Genomic DNA, 19,513 nt, shown 5'->3' with positions numbered 1-19,513 from the left:
CTGAAAAACGAAGTAACAAGCTTAGCTAATAGAACAGGTAAGATAGAAGAGAGGATTAGTGAAATAGAAGACAAGCAACTTGAGGCACAACAGAGAGAAGAAAGAGACTCAAAAATTTAAAAAAATGAGATAGCCCTACAAGAATTCTCTGACTCCATCAAAAAGAATAACATAAGAATAATAGGTATATCAGAGGGAGAAGAGAGAGAAAATGGAATGGAGAACATACTCAAACAAATAATAGATGAGAACTTCCCAAGCCTGTGGAAAGAACTAAAGCCTCAAATTCAAGAAGCAAACAGAACACCGAGTTTTCTTAACCTCAACAAACCTACTCCAAGGCATATCATAATGAAATTGACACAAACCAACAGCAAAGAAAAAATTCTCAAGGCAGCCAGGGAAAAGAAGAATACAACATATAAAGGAAGGCCCATTAGATTATCATCAGATTTCTCAGCAGAAACTCTACAAGCTAGAAGAGAATGGACCCCAATATTTAAAGTCCTGAAAGAGAGAAACTTTCAGCCACGAATACTATACCCATCAAAGCTATCCTTCAAATATGAAGGAGAAATAAAAACATTCACAGATACAGAAAAGATGAGGGAATTTATCATCAGAAAACCCCCACTCCAGGAATTACTAAAGGGGGTTCTCCAATCAGATACAAAGAAAAAAAAAAAAACAGAGCCACAAGTAAAAGCTCCAAGAAGAACACAATAAAACCAAATTTAAACTGTGACAACAACAAAAAGAAAGAGGGGGAGAAGATGGAGATTAACAGTAGCAAAGGACGATGGAGTGCAAAAGTACTCACAAAATAGTTTGCTACAATGAACAGGGTAGGGACCCTTTTCATTACTCAAAGGTAACCACCATTGAAAAAACCACCACAGAAGCACATGAGATAAAAAAGATAGCAACAGAGGAAAGATGTATGGAATACAACCAAATAAAAACAAAAGATAGAAAAACGAAAGAGAAGGATCAAACAAGACACAAATCTAACAGAAAGCAAGATATAAAATGGCAATAGGGAACTCACAAGTATCAATAATTACACTAAATGTAAACGGATTAAACTCACCAATAAAAAGGCACAGAGTAGCAGAATGGATTAAAAAAGAAAATCCAACTGTATGCTGCCTACAGGAAACTCATCTAAGTAACAAGGATAAAAACAAATTCAAAGTGAAAGGCTGGAAAACAATACTCCAAGCAAATAACATCCAAAAAAAAGCAGGTGTAGCAATACTCATATCGGATAATGCTGACTACAAGACAGGAAAAGTACTCAGAGATAAAAATGGCCATTTCATAATGGCTAAGGGGACACTGAATCAAGAAGACATAACAATTCTTAATATATATGCACCAAACCAAGGAGCACCAAAATATATAAGACAGCTACTTATTGACCTTAAAACAAAAACTGACAAAAATACAATCATACTTGGAGACCTCAATACACCGCTGACGGCTCTAGATCGGTCATCCAAACAGAGAATCAACAAAGACATAGTGGCCTTAAACAAAACACTAGAGCACCTGGATATGATAGACATCTACAGGACATTTCATCCCAAAGTGACTGAGTATACATTTTTCACCAGTGTACATGGATCATTCTCAAGAATTGACCATATGTTGGGCCACAAAAACAACATCAGCAAATTCAGAAAAACTGAAGTTGTATCAAGCATATTTTCTGATCACAAAGCCTTGACACTAGAATTCAACTGCAAAAAAGAGGAAAAAAATCCCACAAAAATGTGGAAACTAAACAACATACTTTTAAAAAATGAATGGGTCAAAGAAGAAATAAGTGCAGAGATCAAAAGATTTATACAGACTAATGAAAATGACAATACGACATATCAGAATCTATGGGATGCAGCAAAAGCAGTGATAAGAGGGAAGTTCATATCACTTCAGGCATATATGAACAAACAAGAGAGAGCCTAAGTGAACCACTTAACTTCCCACCTTAAGGAACTAGAAAAAGAAGAACAAAGACAACCCAAAAGCAGCCGAAGAAAGGAGATAATAAAAATCAGAGCAGAAATAAATGAATTAGAGAACAGAAAAACTATAGAAAAAATTAATAGAACAAGGAGCTGGTTCTTTGAAAAGATCAATAAAATTGACAAACCCTTGGCAAGACTTACCAAGGAAAAAAGAGAAAGAACTCATATAAACAAAATCCAAAATGAAAGAGGAGAAATCACCACGGACACCGTAGATATACAAAGAATTATTGTAGAATACTATGAAAAACTTTATGCCACTAAATTCAACAACCTAGAAGAAATGGATAAATTCCTAGAACAATACAACCTTCCTAGACTGAGTCAAGAAGAAGCAGAAAGCCTAAACAGACCTATCAGTAGAGAAGAAATAGAAAAAACCATTAAAAACCTCCCCAAAAATAAAAGTCCAGGTCCTGACGGCTATACCAGCAAATTTTATCAAACATTCAAAGAAGACTTGGTTCCTATTCTACTCAAAGTCTTCCAAAAAATTGAAGAAGAAGCAATACTTCCAAACACATTTTATGAGGCCAACATAACCCTCATACCAAAACCAGGCAAGGATGGCACAAAAAAAGAAAACTACAGACCAATATCTCTAACGAATACAGATGCTAAAATATTAAACAAAATACTAGCAAATCGAATACAATAACATATTAAAAAAATAATACATCATGATCAAGTGGGATTCATCCCAGAATCTCAAGGATGGTTCAACATACGTAATACGGTTAACGTAATACACCATATCAACAAAACAAAGAACAAAAACCACATGATCTTATCAATAGATGCAGAAAAGGCTTTCAATAAAATACAACACAATTTTGTGTTTAAGACTCTCAACAAAATGGGTATAGAAGGAAAATATCTCAACATAATAAAGGCCATATATGATAAACCATCAGCTAACATCATATTAAATGGCACTAAACTGAAGGCTTTCCCCCTTAAATCAGGAACAAGACAGGGTTGTCCACTCTCTCCACTCTTATTTAATGTGGTACTAGAGGTTCTCGCCACAGCAATCAGACAAGACAAAGAAATAAAAGGCATCCATATCAGAAAAGAAGAAGTAAAGGTATCACTTTTTGCAGATGATATGATCCTATACATCGAAAACCCCAAAGAATCCACAAAAAGACCACTAGAAACAATAAACCAATACAGTAAGGTCGCAGGATACAAAATTAACATTCAGAAGTCAATAGCCTTTCTATATGCCAACAATGAAACAACTGAGAAGGAACTCAAAAGAATAATCCCCTTCACGATTGCAACAAAAAAAATAAAATACTTAGGAATAAACATAACAAAGAATGTAAAGGACTTATATAATGAAAACTATAAACCATTGTTAAGGGAAATTGAAAAAGATATAATGAGATGGAAGAATATACCTTGTTCTTGGCTAGGAAGAATAAATATAATCAAGATGGCTATATTACCCAAAGCAATATACAAATTCAACGCAATTCCCATCAAACTTCCAATGACGTTTTTTAAAGAAATAGAGCAAAAAATCATCAGATTTATATGGAACTATAAAAAACCCCAAATAGCCAAAGCAATCCTAAAGAAAAAGAATGAAGCTGGGGGCACTACAATACCTGACTTCAAACTCTATTATAGGGCCACGACAATCAAAACAGCATGGTATTGGCAGAAAAATAGACACTCAGACCAATGGAACAGAATAGAAAGCCCAGAAATAAAACCACATATATATAGTCAAATAATTTTTGATAAAGGGGCCAACAACACACAATGGAGAAAAGAAAGCCTCTTCAATAAATGGTGCTGGGAAAACTGGAAAGCCACATGCAAAAGAATGAAACTGGACCTCAGTTTGTCCCCCTGCACTAAAATTAACTCAAAATGGATCAAAGATCTAAACATAAGACCTGAAACAATTAAGTACATAGAAGAAGACATAGGTACTCAACTCATGGACCTGGGTTTTAAAGAGCATTTTATGAATTTGACTCCAATGGCAAGAGAAGTGAAGGCAAAAATTAATGAATGGGACTACATCAGACTAAGAAGTTTTTGCTCAGCAAGAGAAACTGATAACAAAATAAACAGAAAGCCAACTAAATGGGAAATGATATTTTCAAACAACAGCTCAGATAAGGGCCTAATATCCAAAATATACAAAGAACTCATAAAACTCAACAACAAACAAACAAACAATCCCATAAAAAAATGGGAAGAGGATATGAACAGACACTTCTACCAGGAAGAAATACAAATGGCCAACAGATATATGAAAAGATGCTCATCTTCTTTAGCTATTAGAGAAATGCAAATCAAAACGGCAATGAGATACCACCTCACACCTGTTCGATTAGCTATTATTAGCAAGACAGGTAATAGCAAATGTTGGAGAGGCTGTGGAGAAAAAGGAACCCTCATTCACTGTCGGTGGGAATGTAAAGTAGTACAACCATTATGGAAGAAAGTATGGTGGTTCCTCAAAAAACTGAAAATAGAACTACCTTATGACCCAGCAATCCCTCTACTGGGTATATACCCCAAAAACTCAGAAACATTGATACGTAAAGACACATGCAGCCCCATGTTTATTGCAGCATTGTTCACAGTGGCCAGGACATGGAAACAACCAAAAAGCCCGTCAATAGATGACTGGATAAAGAAGATGTGGCACATATACACTATGGAATACTACTCAGCCATAAGAAATGATGACATCGGAACATTTACAGCAAAATGGTGGGATGTAGATAACATGATACGAAGCAAAATAAGTAAATCAGAAAAAACCAGGAACTGCATTATTCCATACGTAGTTGGGACATAAAAGTGAAACTAAGAGACATTGATAAGAGTGTGGTGGTTACGGGGGGGAGGGGGGAATGGGAGAGGGAAAGGGGGAGGGGAAGGGGCACAAAGAAAACAAGTTAGAAGGTGACAGAGGACAATCTGACTTTGGGTGACGGGTATGCATCATAATTGAACGACAAGATACCCTGGTCTTGTTATCTTTGAATATATGTATCCTGATTTATTGATGTCACCCCATTAAAAAAATAAAATTATTTAATAAAAAAAAAAAAAAAAAAAGAACTGAGACAGGTCACAAGACAAGGACAGATTCAAGGAGTGGAGAAAGTGATCCCATCTCTTCATGGAAAGAACTGCAAAGATCTGTGGCATTCTTGCAACCCTGGAGCATTCCTGAAGGCTTCATTTCCACTTTAACAACTACCAAGCAGAGGACTCTGCACTCTTCTAGGACCAAGATGGAAGATTCATAAACAGAACTTAGAATCTCCACCTGAGTCTAAATGACCAAATTATAAAGACTCATTTTTATCCAGAAATCTATAGGCTGAAGAACTCTAAAGTGTATAATTTGAACCAGGGATTAAATGATGTTATAATCACAACTTGGAAAGTTTAAACCAAAACAAGCATGTATTTAAAAAAACCAAAAAACAAATACTAGTTGCCCTTTATAAGAATGTCTGAATTAACTATGTAAGTTCATCACCATCATATGTAGAGCAAACCTACCAGGTTCACAGTTCAGTATCACAAAACATAGAAAAGTAGATGCAAAAGAAATTTTGCTGGGGCTTGGAAAAGTCCTTTTAAGGATTTAAAATGCGAAGCACTTGACTTCTAATAGCAAGTATACAGGAAGAAATCTTAAGCACAGAATAGAAGTCACATTTTCTCAGTCTCAAAATAGAAAAATATTATTCATTCACATAAGATTTTTTCTCTTTTTGCAATAAAAATAAGAAGCACACTTGTCATTCTGAGAGCCATAAAGTATATTTTTTCTTTGATAATGCACAAATATTTATAAGACATGGACTGATTGTAATTAAAATGGAATCTTAACCCAGGTACCTTTTTATGCTATTAAGTTTATTTAATTTTGTCTTTCCCTTTCTCACTTACGCCCCCTTTCCCTGACCCCATAACAGTATCTAACTGCTCCATCCAAACTGCACATAAACAAGCACAGTTTTCTGGTGAATTTGAAGTTATAATTAAAATACTTAGCTACAAATTGTCTTATATTAATGTTTCCAGTCATATGATTCTATATTCAGTAACCACAGGAAAGACAAACTGTAAATGCAGCAAAACAAATATCTTAGAAGCTGGGCCTATTGTTAATGGGGAAATGCCATTTTTATAAATGGCATTTTATAATAAATATTGTATATTCTAAAGATACAATATACTCTGTTGAGTCACTTAGAAGTAACCAGGCTCTTTTAGTCATACAAATAAATCTGTTCACATTAGGTAATTATAGGTTAGGAACTAAAAAGCAAGAAGATATTAAAGAATATAAAATATTAGGTGTGCATTATGAACTTAATTTAGAATTCTTTGTGTTTTATAAAAAGGGGGAAGTTAAAAAAAAAGTGGAGGTATAAGAACTGAAAGAACTTCAGGTTGAAAAAAGACATGAACTGCAATTATCTTCATCTGCCCTATTTAGAAAAACATCTTGAAGCCATCCTCCAGTGTTAAAAAAGAAGGTATTTGTTGACTACATTTTTTTTATCTTTCCTTTAATTAGTTATGCTTCAGTAATTATTCATTAAACACCTTAGGACTTTTGACACACTAAGAATTATGTACCTACCAAGAGACTGTTTAGAGGCAAAGATCCAAAAAATAAAATTGCACCTGGTTTTTGGATTCAGAGATCTTAATTAATTTTAAAATCACCTCCTTTCTCTACCTTTCAACCAGCAAACAAATCAGTGTAAAGAGAGAGCAAAACCTGCTTATTTAACGGAGACAGATACTCATTTTTCCAAGTGTATTTAGATGTGAGGAATGAGAAAGGATTTATTTCAATGTTCAAAGCCACAATTTACAATGAAGACATAACAGTCATGAATATCTGTGCACAGCAACAACCGCTATAAAGCACAAACCACAGGAGATGCAAGGAGACAGAGATAAAGCCCGTTAACAAGAAGATGCTTTAACATGCCACTCTTCATTCAAAGATAGATCAAGAAGAGGAAAAAATAAGTAAAGGTAAAGAAGACCTAATCGACTTAGTCAATAAGGTAAAAAACCTAAGGATATTTATCAAACTTTGCACCCTGATTATTTTTGGAACATTTCACTATGTTTGTAATCATTCCAAAAGTAAGCTACCAAAAAAATTACAAGAAGGAGGAGAAGGAGAAGACAGAGGAGGAGGCAGAGGGGAGGGGAAAAGAGGGGAAAAGAGGATGAAAGGGAGGGAGGGGAGGAAGGAGGAGAAGGAGAGGAAAGGAGAGGAGAGAGGAGGGAAGGAGAAGAAGAAAAACAGGAGGAACTGGAATAGACAGTAATCAAAATGTCAGGAGTAACTATTTTTCTCTCCTTTCTTTAAACAATTAAGCAATCTTGAGCATTAAAGAAACCCCTCCCCTCATTTTTAGTCATAAAATAAAGTATCCCTAATTTAGACAAGTCTGAGAACATACACTCTCAATGGAAACCTCACTGAGAAGTCACCAAATAAAGCCAGTGTGATGCTTTGCAAGTCAAGACGCTGTCTCAGTTAAGGAAGGAAGGCCCTTCTAGCAGTTTCCAGGCCCTTCTAGCAAAGTATGGGCAGGAGCAGGCACCCAGCTTCAGCAGCCTGGAAGGTGGGACCTGCAGATGGTGTGAATACAAGGAGGGTCTGGGCCATGGCAGACACCCCATTTGGGGCATGTAGCGCAGTCGTCTCTCTCTTGCAGCCCCACACTCGTCTTTTGCAGAAAGTCACCAGCAGTGTGCAATCCTAGTACACAACCCCCTCAGATTGCCTGTCCTGCAAACCCAGGCTGGAGGAGAGCTCAACACAGGCACAAGTTCCTGAAGCTTGTCTCTGCATCTGTCTCTTCAGGGATCACCCAAATCACAGACTGGAAGAGGGTAGGTAGGGTCTTTGCTGGGACCCATGGCACCAAGGCAACCCCAGGGACCCACTTGCAGCCTCTGCCAGCATCATGCCTTCCTGCCCTTCCCTGCCTACTTCTGCCTTGGGGGCAACCATTTCCAGGTCAAATCATTTAAAAAAAAAATCTGACTGCTTTTTTTGGCTGACCTAAGCTTTGTTAGAGGCCCATGGAAAAACAAACGGAAGGTTGCCAGAGAGGTGTACACATAATTTGACTCAGTAAGCTCAGAGATAAAAAGTTCCTGAATCCCCAGATTTTTGAAGAGGATAAACAAACAGCACACACTCAAGGAAATAAAATGTGACAGATATATGATGAGATTGGTCCAATACCCAGAGGCCTTGTGTTCATTTTTACTGTGTCACTGGGCAAAACCAGCTCCCATTATATTTTAAAAGGAAAAGAAAATGCGTTTTGTCTGTCTCACTGAGCAAATGATTGCAGCTTAGCAGACCCAGCACCACACTCGGAGCTCTTTCCAGCCTTCTTTTCAGAAAAGAAGTTACCAGGGCGAGGCTGTAATGAAGACCATGGAGCAAAGCAAATGGCAATAAGTACACAGAGGAGGTAATTTATCACAATGGCCGGCCCTCACTTTAATATATTGGATGTCTGTTCCCCCACCCACCATTGACATGAACATGCAGGAAAAGAAAAGACACCTGTTTGGGGCTTGTGTTTTATCTTCTTCTGTAAGCACACAACGATGGTTGTGTGTACAATAAGAATTGTGCTGACAAAATGTATACTTTTTATGAAGGATTATATACAACTGCTTTATACTCTAGGAAACAAAGCATTAAACACACCCACAGTGCTGGCTCTGAAATGCTGTGTGAATTTTTCTTGCCTGAAAAATCGAAAATAGGAAGAGTTGCTAAGTGAAATTTAACCATAACCGCCGTAGTATTTCTACACAGTTAAGAAAAGATTTACAAACAATAGTGCTCAGTCATTGGCAACCCTGTACTGTTTTCTCTAACCCTTACAAATTTTACAGGGTCTGATTTTCTAGGAAGGGTCATTGTTTCTCGGTGCTCAATTCTATCTTTGTCAAGTAACTGTGCTTTTTGAAGTCAGTTCTTCATTTCTTTGCTGCATTTTGCTTTTGCAGTTGCTAAAATGCATCAGTCAATCTTGTACTTACAAGAGTAAGTGGCACTCAAGCTATGCAGGTTGACCTCAGAAGCTAAAAAATCCAATAGTTTAAAATTGAGCTCATTTTTCATGAGACACAAGCCAGGAAAAATGTGATCAAAATGGAGTTGACATCCTGCAATTCTAACTTATTTTACTTGAGGGAAAAACCAGGGATAATTCTCCTCTGACCTCATTATTGCTTCCTTTTATATCTATGTAGAATTCAAGAACTTGCTGCTGATATTTGAGGAAAAAAAAAAACAAAAACATCTAAAATATTACTTGGCGTTTGTTCTATCAATATGAATATTTAACATTGTTCCCAAACATGTAATTTTAAAAACGTTTTGACATGTACAGGCACTGTTACTGCTTTTTTGTTAGTACAACTAACTACCAAGGGTCTAAATTTTAGAATGAATTTATTATTAGCCAAATAATTTTCCTGGGTTTTTTTTTTTTAAGTTTTATTTTTTTCTGAAGCTGGAAACGGGGAGAGACAGTCAGACAGACTCCCGCATGCGCCCGACCGGGATTCACCTGGCACGCCCACCAGGGGCGACGCTCTGCCCCTCTGGGGTATCGCTCTGCCGGGACCAGAGCCACTCCAGTGCCTGGGGCAGAGGCCAAGGAGCCATCCCCAGTGCCCAGGCCATCTTTGCTCCAATGGAGCCTTGGCTGCGGGAGGGGAAGAGAGAGACAGAGAGGAAAGAGGGGGGGTGGGGTAGAGAAGCAAATGGGCGCTTCTCCTGTGTGCCCTGGCCGGGAATCGATCCCGAGTCCCACGCACACCAGGCCGACGCTCTACTGCTGATCCAACCGGCCAGGGCTTCCTGGTTTATGAATGGACAAAACCAGCTTTAAAGACCTAAATTTACTTGCATTGTGATTATTCCAATATAATGGGTCAAATTCGTTTATCTCTTCATCACTTTCAGCTCACTACTTAAGTCTACTCTAATGACATAAAAATATTGAGAGTAGCTGATCTGTACTCAACCCCTAACTCATTTACTAACTGGCTGGGCAAATCACTAAACTCTTTTGGGCCTCACTGTGCTCACCTCTAAAGGAAAGTGTTGAATTATACAGGTTCTGTAGCCCCCTCTGAGACTAATATTCTAGATTACTAACCTGACAATCATTCCTCAAGCCATTTTCACACTTACTAACATGGAGGTACAGCCACATTAGGTTATGATAAGCTCTAGTCTAAAAGGTACTGTCCTATTGTTGCCAAATAAAGTGTCATCAAACCCTTGTGCGGCCCTTCAGCTTTGACAAATACTATTATTGTTCCTGCTGAAACAGCATTACTAGTTTTCACTAAGATTCATCATCTCATTAGTGACCCAATTTCCTAAGTGAGCAAGCAAAGGAAATTTCTCTTAAGAAACCCGAGAAGCAAAATCTCTAAAACTGTTATGCACTTGCTACTACATTAGGAAAGTTCACAGTACCTAAAATAGCCACCACCTCATCATCCTGGATGACTTCCAAGGATCCTGACACCACAAAGCAGAGAGCATCCACACTTTCTCCTGCGTGGTAAATGAGGTCCCCAGGAGCGCAGTGGATAGTTTGGAATTCTACCGCCAAGGCGCGCAGGCACCCATCACTGGCCAATCGGAAAGCAGGGTGTTCATTAAAAACCTTCCGGTTCAGATGAACACAGATGTCAGCTCTCATGTCCTTGGGGCAGATGGAAAGAACCTAAAGAAAATGAAAGATGCATAAGTGAAAAGAGCTATTGCAGAAAAAAAATGTCATCCAACAAATATTTATTGACTATGAAAAGGTCTGCTACACACTCGACTAGATACTGAGAGGAAAAGTTTAAAACACAGCTCCGCTCTCTAGGACCAAATAATCCAGTGAGATGGGCTGATGAGCATGTGAGCTATTATAAGACAGAACCACATGCAAAGTTTGGAGAGGGGTATGGGTATTTCTGTAGAACAAACACAGTCCTAAAGGAATTAGGAAGCATCTCAGAAAATATATATATAATTTCACTTAAGAGCCAAATACAATAGGACATTAAAATTCATTTTAGTCCAGTCTCTGGTTTAGAATTTTTTATAGCTAAATTGAAATTCAGGATAATGTACTTTATTCCACACTAGAAGTAGATTTACAGAAACCAGTTATAAGAAAACAGAATCAACAAAAAGCATCCTTGCAACTTCACATACTGTCACTGGCTGATATAACTCCACTTTTAATGTGTGCTTTTCCTACCCTGAATGTTTTTTGGTTGTTTTTTTTTTTTTTTTACAAATGAATTTATGTCCAAGACTTGACAAGTGTATTCACCAGCCTTCTGTAGGGCTTAGGCAACTGCAAATGTCAATGCCAGCAAGTTGGGCACATCATTCTGCTAGCAGCCCTTGCATTCTGGTCTTTGACTCCAAAAGACTGCTGGAGACAACAACAGAATTTAAGCTCTAGGCATCCCTTGGAAGAGCTAGGGCTAGAGAGCTTTTATTGCCACTAGCTTTCAAACAGGGCAATTAAAGACCCAGATTAAAACGGACATTATCATCATATTTAATCAGAGCATCATCAAGCAAGATGTGATTACAGAAGTCAGTACCACCCACTTGAAAGATGCACGTGGAAACTCACTTAGAATCTTCTCCCAATCCCCTCAGTGCACTATTCTTTATAATCAGAAATGATTTTCGTTGCTAAGCTTTCTACCCCTCAAGTTGAAGTCTAAGTTGATTTTTTTCCCTCATTAAGTTATACTGAATAATGTTTCAATATAAGTTTTCTTTCCCACGTTAATTGCATTTTAACCTTAAAAAAAAAATGACCTGAAGTTTAAAATAATCCCCTGATTATTCCTTTTATTTGGAGCTCACTATTAATGAAAAGTTGGTTACTTCCCTGTGTAGAAGACAAGCCCATTGTCAATGTAAAGACCATTAATTAAATTATGCTTTCAGTATTCTTTCCCCTAACCATTCCTAAAATTGTATACATCATTTCACATGTTTCTTCATACTGCTTTGAATTACTATAGGCAATAGCAATCAACTCATCCAACTTTCTAAAAACAAAAATCTCATCTTTGAAGAAAAGAATGCTTAGGCCATGACCAGGTAGTTCAGTAGACACAGTGTCACCCCTGAACACAGAGGTTGTGGGTTCAATCCAGGGTCAGGGCACTTATGAGAAGCAGCCAAAGGGTACACAACTAAATGGAACAACTAGGTTGAACAATGAGTTGATCTCTCTCTCTCTCTCTCTCTCTCTCTCTCAAATCAATGGGAAATATTTTAAAGAAAAGAAAAGAATGCCTAACAGAACTTCAGAAGCAACTGGTACTTTCTTGTCATATCAGTTGTTTTCCATAACAACATAAGGTTTTCTTTAACATATTAATATTCAGTGACCTCTGACAACATTAGCCACTCATAGGCACTCACTAAGTTTCTACAAAGGGACACGCCACTGCATTAAGCCCTGGAACTAGAGGGATAAATAAGATACTTTATTCACCTTGGAGGAGCTAACCATGTAGTAGGGGGAGTTAGGCATGTAAAGAGGCAATGATAATACAATGGAAAAAGTGATAGGGCACGGTCAGGCAACACAGGGCACCAGCTGATTAGAAGTCATTTCTTATGACTTAGAGGTAGCATAAAAGATAGGGCTCAAGAGGACATACATAGGTCTGGGTGCAAATCTATCACTTCCGTAACCTAAGTTATTTAATCTTTCTAAATCTCATCTGGGAAATCAGTTGATGGTGTTTATTTTATAGTCTCATTACAGTAATTAAATGAAAGGCTTAAGGTTAGCCCAGTTCAACCTCATATACATGGCAAGGGCTAAAGAAAGGCATGCTTCTATTATCCTTACTGAAAATGAATAGTCCTACAAAGTTTATTGTCACGTTAGCTCCCCACAAAAGCAATTTGCTATTTTTCATTTTCTGCCCCTGTCTAAATTCTGTATCTTCACTGTCTGATGAGATTCCAGGCAAAATTTAGAAAATATTTCAGCATGAACCTAAAGATATTTTAAGCTCTAGCTAATGTTAATATTTTTCTCAAGTTGAAAATAAAATTAGTACTAGGAAAGCAAAACAGTAAAAATAATTTTAAAATACATACATACTAACATTATACTAAATAGCTTAATGGAAAAATGGATCATTTATTCTATTCCATTTACCTTACAAGATTTTTATTGTTTAGATTCATTTTGGTAATAGTTATTTTATGTCCTTTTAATTATTTCTTTCAGGATTCATGCTGCAAATGAAATCTTCTAATGTTAGCAACATTCTGTGTTTAGTGGCATATCAAAAGAGGATTTTTATTATTTTAAGTGCATCTTCTTTTTTTTGTTTTGCTTCCTACACTGATTTATTATTTTGATTGATGGTATATATTACTAAAGTCTAGATATTATAAATTGACAAGTTAAAACTTAATATTAAAATAGGCCAAAGCCACACCCAGCTCTGTCCCCATCCCTAAATAGTGTGTTTGTGTTAACATGTTGTTTCTTTCATGCAAATATGAGGCAGCAATGGAAGTCTCAGGTAATAAAAATTTAATTTCAATTGATAAAATAAAATTAGCATTAAAGATGATGCTAAGACCTGGCCCATTCATCCCAATTGCAATGTACTCTGTCTTAAATGTCATATTCAATCTCTCATAAGTTTCTTAATGGGTATCTCATTCTTGTAAGCAAATGAAATTACATTTCAGTAGAACATGTTCAAGTTAGTGACTATTTGTCTCCAAGATTGGTTATTTATCCTCTTTTCATATCAGGATACTTATCAATTAAAGTAGATTTTTAATAGTTTTCTCTTTGGGAGAGCTATGGCTATATATTAAGAATCACTTTTTGAATGCCCTGATCTGGAAAAGAAAGCTCTTTTGAAATTATTTATGATATCATTTCCATTAAACAAAAGATAAGGAGTTATCTTAACAGATGTCCCTTAGGCTCAAAAGGTCTAATCTTAACACTCTAACTAGAATACTCTTAGTAAAACACGAATACAATCATGTCATCTCACTTTCTTAAAATATCCAATGGCTTGCTCCTCCAGGTAAAGCCAAACTCCTAACCAAGCATACAAAGCTATTTATGATGGGAGCCTACTCCAGCCACATCTCTTACTACCTTGTTCCAGCCCTGCATTCAGTCACACCATCTTTCTCACCTCTCTGAGCCTGCCATATTTTCTCATGACTCTGCCTTTATACATGCTGCTTCTTCTGACTGACATATCCCATCATCCCCCTTCTCTGCCCAGTCACCTCTGATTCACTCACAAAGCACAACCCATCCTTCTCTCTGCCATAAAATCAATTTATGAACAGCTCTATCATAGAATTCAGTAATGTATAGAAAGGGAAAATGAGAGTAAGAGATGTTTTGATATGTAATTAAAAAAAAAAGTAATAACACACAAGAGTAACATTAAAGTATTACAGAGTAAGGATTTCAAATTTTTATTTTCAGCAGTATTCTTTGGCTTTTTAAAAATTAATTTTAACAGGGTGACATTTTTCTTTATGCTCAGTATATAAAGCAGATACAAGCAGAATTATGCAGGTAAGGCAGACTCTGAGCTAGGGCTCCATAGGGATACATTCATTCATTCATTTAACTCATAGCTATCTAGTGTTAGGTATGTGTTAATTACATGCTGGCTACTATGTATGTCATCTAGATCTCTGAGCAAAAACTAACATAGTGCCTGCCTCCCTTTCAATAAGGAATAGCTTGAAAAATCAGTTTTTATCAATGTCTCATTTTAAAGATAAGGCAAATGTATAGCATAAACGTTATGTGGTTTGCTCAAAGTCTCTCAATAAATTACTAGCAAAACTCCAAACTCTTGACTTCCCACTCCTAAGCCATACTCCTCAATGAAGCTCATCCAAGAATAAAATATAACATCTGAAGTTTTCGGATGTCTCCTGGTTCTTTGCATAGTACAAAAATATAAATGCTGACTTCTGAAAAGTATTCAGAGTTCAACTAATCAAAATATGGTTTATTTAATAGAAAATCACTAATGTCACCACCACCATAGAACTGTCTAGATTTCTTTGCAAATTTGTTTTCATTCCCCAAATTTTAATTTAGTGGGCTGGTGAAGAAATAAGGATTGATTAATTAATAAATTGTTTATCCCATTACTACTTGCCAAAAGGAAGTCATCTTATTTGAAATACAAGGTTTAGTACATTTATGAAAAGGACCTGAGATAGATATTAACATAGAGGAAATATTTGATAAATGTCACTTTCTTTAGTTCCTTTCCCCCCATCACTTCCATCCATTATGGTACTAGAAATTTAAAAAAAGCTTAGATGAGAAGTGAGCCTAAATACTTTAATTAGAGACCAAAGAGTCGACTCAAGGTCCTCAAGGGGCCCTGGCTGGTTGGCTCAGTAGTAGAGCATCAGCCGAGTGTGTGGAGGTCCCAGGTTTGATCCCCAGTCAGGGCACACAGTAGAAGCAATCATCTGCTTCTCTACTCCTACCCTCCCTTTTTCTCTCTCTCTCTTTCTCTCTCTCTCTCTCTCTCTCTTCCTCTCCCACAGCTCTGTTGGTTAGAGCACATCATCCCAGGTGCTAAGGATGGCTCCAGGAAGCCTCCTCTTCAGGTGCTAAAAATAGCTCGGATGCAAACCTGGCCCCAGGAGGACAGAGCATCCGCCCCACAGGGGGTTGCAGGGTGTATCCCGGTCAGACCACATACGGGAGTCTTTCTCTGTATCTTCCAAGATCCTCTAAGGAAATGTTTGACTGGAGAGAAGTCAGAAGAAGGCTTTGTTCTCTCTTATTTATTTTTTAAGTATACTTAAAAATGTATTTTAACAACCATAATACACCATATAGGAAATTAAAATAGAAAAAAAGAACACACACACAAAGAAAAAAATTAAATTTCTCCATTATTTATACGTTTATGTATTTATATACCATTTTTATAAAACATAAATCTCTAAAGGTTTATTTCCTGCTATAAATATCCAGTATCATATTACAATCATTTCCCGTGCCATGAAATACTGACTTAAAAATATAATTTGAATCATTGCATAATACCCCACCATATAATTGAAGACAATTAATTTAACTATTGCATTATAATTAGACATTGAGATTTTTAATTTTCCCTTTCACAAATCAAGTTGTAAAAAATACCTTGTACTTATATCTGACTGTTTATGGAAAGATATTTTAGAAGCAAAATGAATGGGTAAAATATAAAATCATTGTCTCTTGACACACTGCCTTTCAGAAAAGCTGTATGAAACCAGTAGTATATGAGAATATCTTCCGTGTTTATAATAATACCGTCCAAAATCTTCCATTTGCATCTGACAGACAAAGGGCTACTCTATGTGAAACAGAAGTAGGTTTATATAGTGTAGTGACATAGAAGGCTAGAGCACTACCGTCTTAGAGGAGGTAATCTCCTACCACTGCACTGTATGTAAATTCAGTAACCACAGACCAATCAGTTTTCATCCATCTATAATAAATTTCTAACATGAAAATGGGGATAGTAGGGATAATTTTACTTTAAGTGTTTGAAATTAGTAAACTAAACAAGGCTCCCTCTTGAGGTCCATTACTGCTCTAAAGTAAATTATTTTATTGATTATCTATAAAATCCTCTATCAGGAGTAATAAAGTGTCAGCTACATGCTATTGTAGTAACTGATAAGTGAAGAGGATTCCCGTTTTCTATCTTAGGACAAAGGGATAAATGCATTAATGACATGTTGCAAGGCACTGACATTCGTCAAAACTGCGGCATCCTCTTCTGGTCAGGATGGCAGCATAGGTAAACATGATACTCGCATCCTCCCAAACCCCATCAAAATTACTACCACAGAATAACCATCATTCAGAACCTCCTGAAATTAAGCTGAATAGAAATCTTACAACTAGGGATATAAAGAAGACACCACATCGAAATTGGTAGGAGGGTTGGCGATGCTGAATGGGCTGGCTCACAACCACATGTGGCAGATGATAATTGGGAGGAACAGCTCAGCTGCAAGATGCCCCTTGAGGAGTGAGGGGCACCAACCCCACACCGGCATCCAAGCCCAGGGTTCCAGTGCTGGGAAGAGCAGTCCCCATAACTTCTAGTTATAAAAACCAGCGGGGATTGAGGCTGAGTGAGATGGAGGGCTGCTGGAGTCTCAGGCAGTTCCTCTTAAAGGGTCCACACATGGACTTGCTCTGACTAACTTTTACTGAGCTCCAGTGCTGGGTAGTAACTCAAGAGGCCCCAGGGACATATGAGGAGAAATTGAAATGTCTGACATCAGGGCAAGAACTACGGGCAGCTTTCTCTCAGACAGAGGTGCTGGCAGAGGCTAGTGTTCCTGTGATGAGCCCTGCCCCACAGAGATGGCAGCCAGGTGCCATATCTGGATCTCCATTAACCTAGCTATCACTGTTTTCCCTGCCCTGGTGATTCTCTGAGACTTCATGCCACCAAATTTGCAAGTTTATCTAAGCTGTTTCCAATGACTTTTCCATACTAATGGCCTGCCTGTTTTGGATTATGCTTCAAACTTTCCTGAAATTTCTCAAGCAGCATGTGGCTTCACCATGCCCTGTACCTCTCACTACGTGGCCCCAGACTTGGCACTAGCAGCCGCCGGCCCTGGTTCTCAACTTGGCCTCCTCTGGGCACCTCTAAGTCTAGCACAAGTAGCAAGGATCTGCAGATAGCTTTGTAGCTCAAGCAAGTAGCCCTCGGTAAAACACAGGTAGTGGCTGACCTTGTCCTGCACCTCCAGGGAGTCCCCCGAGCCAGCTCAGCTAGTGGACGGCTTCAGACAATATTAAAACACCATCTAACTACCTCCACAGTGACACACTCAAAGGGCAGAATCAGCAGGTACCAGAACCCAGCTGAAGCAAGTCCTGCTCTGTGGGTCAGGCCCCTGTATAGCTGACCCTCCACGGTGGTCAGTGGCTGCTGCCAGTTTTTGCAGCAGAACCGGCTGAGGGTATAAATCCCTCCCACTGACATGCCAACAGCAATCAAGGATCAGCTACAACAGGAGAATGCCCACACAGGGGTTGGAGGTGGTGCAAATGAAGCTTGCAGAACATCTACTACGTCAGGCCACTCTAACCAAGCCTGGGAGACAGAGCAGCTCTACCTCATACACAGCAACAAACACAGTGAGGCTGCCAAAATGAGGAGACAAAGAAATATGTTCCAAATGAAAGAACCGAACAAAACTCCAGAAAAAGAACTAAACAAAACAGAGATCAGCACTCACCTAGATGCACAGTTCAAAACTGGTTATAAGCATGCTCAATGAATTTGGGAGAAGAGTAGTTAAACTTAGAGAGAACTTCAACAGCATTGAAAAAAAAAAAACAGCTGGAAACCATAAAAAAGAACCAGTCAGAAATGAAGAATACACGAACTGAAATGAAGAATAATTTACAAAAAATCAACTATAGAGAATATGAAGCTGAGAATAAAATCAGCAATTTGGAATATAAGGAAGCAAAAAACACCCCATTGGAACAGCAAAAAGAAAAGTAAATAAAAAAAAAATGAAGACAGTAAAGAGTTTCTGGGATAACTTCCAGTGTACCAACACTTGCATCATGGGTATGTCAAAATAAAAAAGGAGAGAACAAGAAATTGAACACCTATTTGAAAAAATGACAGAAAACTTTCCTCACCTAGTGAAAGAAATAGACATACAAGTCCTGGAGGTGCAAAGAGTCCCAAACATGATGAACCCAAAGAGGCCCACACCAAGACACATAATTAAAATGCAGGAGGTTAAAGACAAAGAATCTTAAAAGCAGCAAGAATAAAAGCAGTTACCTAGAACGGAGCTCTCATAAGACTGTCAACTGATTTCTCAACAGAATCTTCACAGGCCAGAAGGGATTGGCAAGAAATATTCAAAGTGATGAAAAGTAAGGACCTACAACCAAGATAATTCTACCCAGAAAAGCTACCATTTAGACTCCAAGGACAGATAAGAGCTTTCTAGGCAAGAAAGAGCTAAAGGAGTTCATCATCACTAAACCAGTATTGCATGAAATGTTAAAGGATCTTCTTTAAGAAGAAAAAATAAAAAAAATATGTGAAAAATAAAATAGCAATAGATACATATCTATCAACAAATTAATCTAAAAAATATAAACAAAGAAGAACAGAAAGAGATTTATAGATACAGAGAACATTTTGACAGTTGCCAGATGGGAGGGGGGTTGGGGAGATGGGTGATAAAAGTGAATGGCTTAAGAAGTACAAATTGGTTGTTACAGAAGAGTCATGGTGGTGTAAAGTACAGCATAGGGAATACAGTCCATAATATTCTGATGACTATGTATGATATCAGAGGGGTACTAGATTTA

At 37.5% G+C, this 19,513-nt stretch overlaps 1 protein-coding gene across 1 annotated transcript in view; it reads right to left on the bottom strand.

Moving 5' to 3' along the window:
- Positions 1-19,513, bottom strand: part of KCNH5 (potassium voltage-gated channel subfamily H member 5) — a 340,538-nt gene that overhangs the window by 88,623 nt on the left and 232,402 nt on the right. The window contains exon 9 of the mRNA XM_066276207.1: positions 10,570-10,822. Coding sequence (XP_066132304.1) covers positions 10,570-10,822 — 253 coding nt within the window. The remainder of the gene's footprint in view (positions 1-10,569; positions 10,823-19,513) is intronic.

Source organism: Saccopteryx bilineata, chromosome 4 (genome assembly GCF_036850765.1).
Source record: "Saccopteryx bilineata isolate mSacBil1 chromosome 4, mSacBil1_pri_phased_curated, whole genome shotgun sequence".
Lineage (NCBI taxonomy): Eukaryota > Metazoa > Chordata > Mammalia > Chiroptera > Emballonuridae > Saccopteryx > Saccopteryx bilineata.
The sequence above is the reverse complement of the archived record's forward strand: the minus strand, read 5'-3'. Positions and strand labels throughout refer to the sequence as shown.